The sequence below is a fragment of the Phaseolus vulgaris genome, chromosome 10 (genome assembly GCF_051622355.1).
Source record: "Phaseolus vulgaris cultivar YP4 chromosome 10, ASM5162235v1, whole genome shotgun sequence".
Classification (NCBI taxonomy): domain Eukaryota; kingdom Viridiplantae; phylum Streptophyta; class Magnoliopsida; order Fabales; family Fabaceae; genus Phaseolus; species Phaseolus vulgaris.
In genome coordinates, this window is record NC_143507.1 from 13,517,810 (window position 1) to 13,522,029 (window position 4,220).

General features: G+C 53.8%; 1 protein-coding gene across 1 annotated transcript; it reads left to right on the plus strand.

Annotated features, from left to right (window-relative positions):
* The first annotated feature begins 626 nt into the window (after nucleotides 1-626).
* Nucleotides 627-3,242, plus strand: LOC137814498 (uncharacterized). Its single transcript, XM_068617277.2, has 3 exons — nucleotides 627-1,631; nucleotides 1,794-1,991; nucleotides 3,030-3,242. The coding sequence occupies exons 1-3, from the start codon at nucleotides 627-629 to the stop codon at nucleotides 3,240-3,242; spliced, it is 1,416 nt and encodes a 471-aa protein (XP_068473378.2).
* Nucleotides 3,243-4,220: the final 978 nt, after the last annotated feature.

Below are 4,220 nucleotides of genomic sequence, written 5' to 3' on the forward strand. Positions count from 1 at the left end.
TTGTTCGTGGTAGTTTGAGGTTTGCTGAAGATACGTTGTTGCTCGTAGTTTCTACCGTTCGTCTTCTGATTGGATTCAGCTTTTCGCCGATTTCCCCGATCATTTTCGATCCCGTTCGTTTCCACCGGAGAAGTTTTTAGAACCGCCGTAACAGTTAGAGGAGTTTCAAGAAATTGCTAAAGATGAGGACCGGGCAAAGTTCAACGCGTGCTGAGAGTGGGGACATGACCATGCAGCAGGTCATGGACATAATGCAAGGCTTGCAGGAGGCGATGGCGGCTTCGAAGGTTGAGCAGGAACGCATGCAGTTGGATCTCGCGGCGTCTTAGGCGAGAAATGAAGAGTTATGCTGCACGCACGAGGAGTTGCGCCGCGGGTTGCGTAACAACTCAGGGCTGCGTGAGGGGGATGAGCGTGAGTGTTTCACTCCACCAAGGGAGTTTTCTACGCCGTTCTCGCAGTCGATCCCAGAAGCGGCAATCCCTAGCTCGTTTGTAGGGCCTAAGGTGACTTTCACAGGGATGGAAGATCCTGAAGCACATCTCACTGTGTTCCACACGCAGATGATGTTGGTAGGCGGCTCCGACGCCGTAAGGTGCATGCTCTTCATGAGCACTCTGACTGGGATGGCTATGGACTTGTTCATCAGCCTTCTAGATGGCCATATCACCTCCTTCGTCCAGTTATCACAGCTGTTTAGGGAGCAATACCTAGCCAACAGGGCTCCACCACCAGTTTCGTACGACCTGTTCGACGTCAAGCAGTACCAGGGCGAAACTTTGAAGGAGTACATCAATCGCTTTGGGGCCCAGGTGGTGAAGGTTGGCACCACAGAAGAGCCCATGATCGTCTACACATTCAGAAAGGGGGTGTGCCCTGGGCCTTTCTGCGAGTCCATCATTCGCAATCGCCCCCGAACTTTTGCTGAGATAAGGCGACGCGCTATGGAGCACATCGCCACTGAGGGCGAGGTGTGTGAGAAGCGCACAAGTGTTGCACCCGCGCGCCCAAGAGCACCGTCACGTGCGCAACCTGCCAGGGTCTACGAGGCGACGATGGGAAGGAAGAGCCAGGAGAGGAGACGCCCATACAAGGCGAGGAGGCCCCAAGCTAGGGGTCGAGCAGAGGGTAACAGGGCAGCGAGGGAAGGAAATAGGCCACTGAGGCACAACTTCGTAATAGAATTGAAGGATCTCATTGTTGTGCCTAATATTGTAGATAGGCTGAGGCCACCAGTGAAGACAGATAAAGTGCTGGGTCCGCACAAAGACTCGTGGTGCGAGTTCCATGAGGCATTCGGACACCACATCAACAACTGCTTGGCGTTGGGCCATCAGCTAGATGAACTGGTGAAGAATGGTTTCCTGAAAGATTACCTGGCAGGGTCTGCTGCGGCCGCGGCCTTGACGGTGCCAGAGGAAGAACAGGCACACGAAATGCCAATCCATGGAGAAGTACACACCATCTCTGGTGGCTTCTCAGGAGGAGGGCCCACTGCCTCTCAGCGCAAGAGGTATGCGAGGTTAGTGAATTCAGTTGCTGGAGAGGGTTCGGATGACCCGTGGGAGACAGGCCTGGTGTTCACGAGGACTGATCTGCGTGATGTCGTCCCACATGACAATGACCCCGTGGTCATTTCAGTTGTCACAGCTGGGAGAAAGGTGCATAGAGTCCTCGTCGACCAGGGCAGTTCAGCAAATGTCATGTTCTGGTCGACCTTCAACAAGCTGCAGTTGCCCCCAGACCTGCTGAGGCCTTACACTGGATGCTTGTATGGGTTTGCGGGGGACTAGGTGGAAGTGCGTGGCTACTTGGAGCTGAGGACGACGTTCAGGGATGGAATGATGTCCCGTACAGAGAGCATTCGATACTTGGTAGTCAACGCCAACTCAGCTTACAATATTCTGTTGGGCAGGCCAACGCTGAATAGGCTAAGAGCAGTGGCCTCCACGCGCCACATGAAGATGAAGTTGCCAGATCTTAGTGGCAAGGTAATCGTGATCAACTCTAATCAAGAAGAGGCCCGAAAATGCTATGAAAATAGCTTAAAAACAAAGAGGGGCGTGGTCATGGTGATGGAACGCCCACCCATTTCGGATACGCCAATGGAAGTAGAGCCATTGGAAGAGGCGATGCCTGCGGATTCGATGCCTATCGAGGCCTCACCTGCGGAGGCGACGCCTAGGGAAGACGCTCACCTGGAAGAAACACATGGGGAGGCATCGCCCATGGAAGAAGCATAAGAGGAGGCGACGCCTGAAACACCTGATGGGGCGACGCCTATGAGAGAAGGCCGCAGAAGCGAGTCTCGTGCAGAAATTGTGCGAGACAGGCGACCCCAACCAGTAGATAACGTGGTGGAGAGACGGATAGGTGGTAAGGTATTCAAGTTGGGGCGTTTGCTGAGCCAGGAGAAACAGGATGAAGTGGCGATGGTGATCTCGCGCCACCTAGATGCTTTTGCATGGTCCGCCTCGGACATGCCAGACATCGACCCAGATTTCCTATGCCACGACCTCACCATGGATCCCAAGGTTCGCCCTGTGCGACAAAGGAGGAGGAAGTTTAACGATGAGAGGCGCCTCATCGTACGGGAGGAGATGCAAAAGTTGCTAAGTGCTGGGCACATCAGGGAGATCGAATACCCTGAGTGGCTGGCCAATGTCGTCCTAGTAAAGAAGGCGAATGGAAAGTGGAGAATGTGTGTCGACTTCACGGACTTGAATAAGGCGTGCCCTAAGGATTCGTACCCCCTGTCCAGCATCGACGCGTTGGTGGACAACGCTTCAGGATGTAAGATGTTGAGCTTCTAGGATGCATTTTCGGGGTATAACCAGATAAAAATGCACCCAAGGGACGAGAGCAAAATAACGTTCATGACAGAGACGTGCAACTACTATTATAAAATGATGCCATTTGGGCTGAAGAATGCGGGTGCCACCTACCAGAGGTTGATGGATAAGGTCCTTGCACCCATGCTGGGAAGGAACATGCAGGCCTACGTAGATGACATGGTGGTGACCTCACAGGAAAGGGGGCGGCACACAGAGGATCTGGAAGAACTTTTTGCCACCATATCAAGGTATCGCCTCAAGTTGAACCCCGGGAAGTGCATCTTCGAGGTTGAGGCCGACAAGTTGTTGGGCTTTATGCTCACGGAGAGGGGAATAGAGGCAAACCCCGACAAGTGCGCAACTATTATTGCCATGAGGAGCCCTACCATACTAAAGAAAGTGCAGTAGCTTACTGGGCAAATGGCAGCTTTGTCAAGATTTGTGTCTGCTGGTGGTGAGAAGGGCCACCCCTACTTTCAGTGCCTCAAGAGGAATAGCCATTTTGCATGGACAGATGAGTGCGAAGCAGCGTTCCTCAAACTGAAGGAGTACTTGGCGACGATTCCGGTGCTGTGCAAGCCACGAGCAGGCGTCCCCCTTCGCTTGTACTTCGCCGTGACTGAGTGGGCTATCAGCTCTGTGCTGGTCCAGGAGCAGGATCAAGGGCAAAGGCCCATCTATTTTGTAAGCAAGGCCTTGCAAGGCCCATAGTCGAGGTACCAGACGTTGGAGAAGGCGACGCTGGCAGTGGTGTTCTCAGCCAGGAGGCTCCGCCACTATTTTCATAGCTTCATAGTGGTGGTGATGACGAACCTCCCCATTTAGAAGGTACTTCAGAAGCCAGACGTCACTGGGAGGATGGTTCGCTAGGCAGTAGAGCTGTCAGAGTTTGATATTTAGTACGAGCCCAGGGGATCCTTCAAAGGGCAGGTCTACGCAGATTTTGTTGCAGAGCTTTCACCAGGAGGCGCCCCCCAGGAGGTGGAGTTAGGATTACAGTGGATGCTCTCAGTTGATGGGTCCTCCAATCAGCAGGGGAGTGGCGTGGGAATAGTCTTGGAGGGACCCAACGGGGTGTTGATCGAGCAGGCCCTACGCTTCACCTTCAAGGCAAGTAATAACCAAGCTGAGTACGAAGCTCTGATCGCCGGGATGCTTTTGGCCAAGGAGATGGGTGCGCGAAGCCTCTTGGCAAAGAGTGATTCCCAGTTGGTCACAGGGCGGGTAACAGGGAGAACCAAGCAAAGGACCCACAGATGGCAGCGTACTTGCGGTACGTCGAGGTGTTGAAGGGAGCCTTCGTCGCTTTTGAGCTGGTGCATGTCCCAAGGGAGCAGAATGCCAGGGCTGACCTGCTTGCCAAGCTGGCTAGCTCAGGCAAGGGGG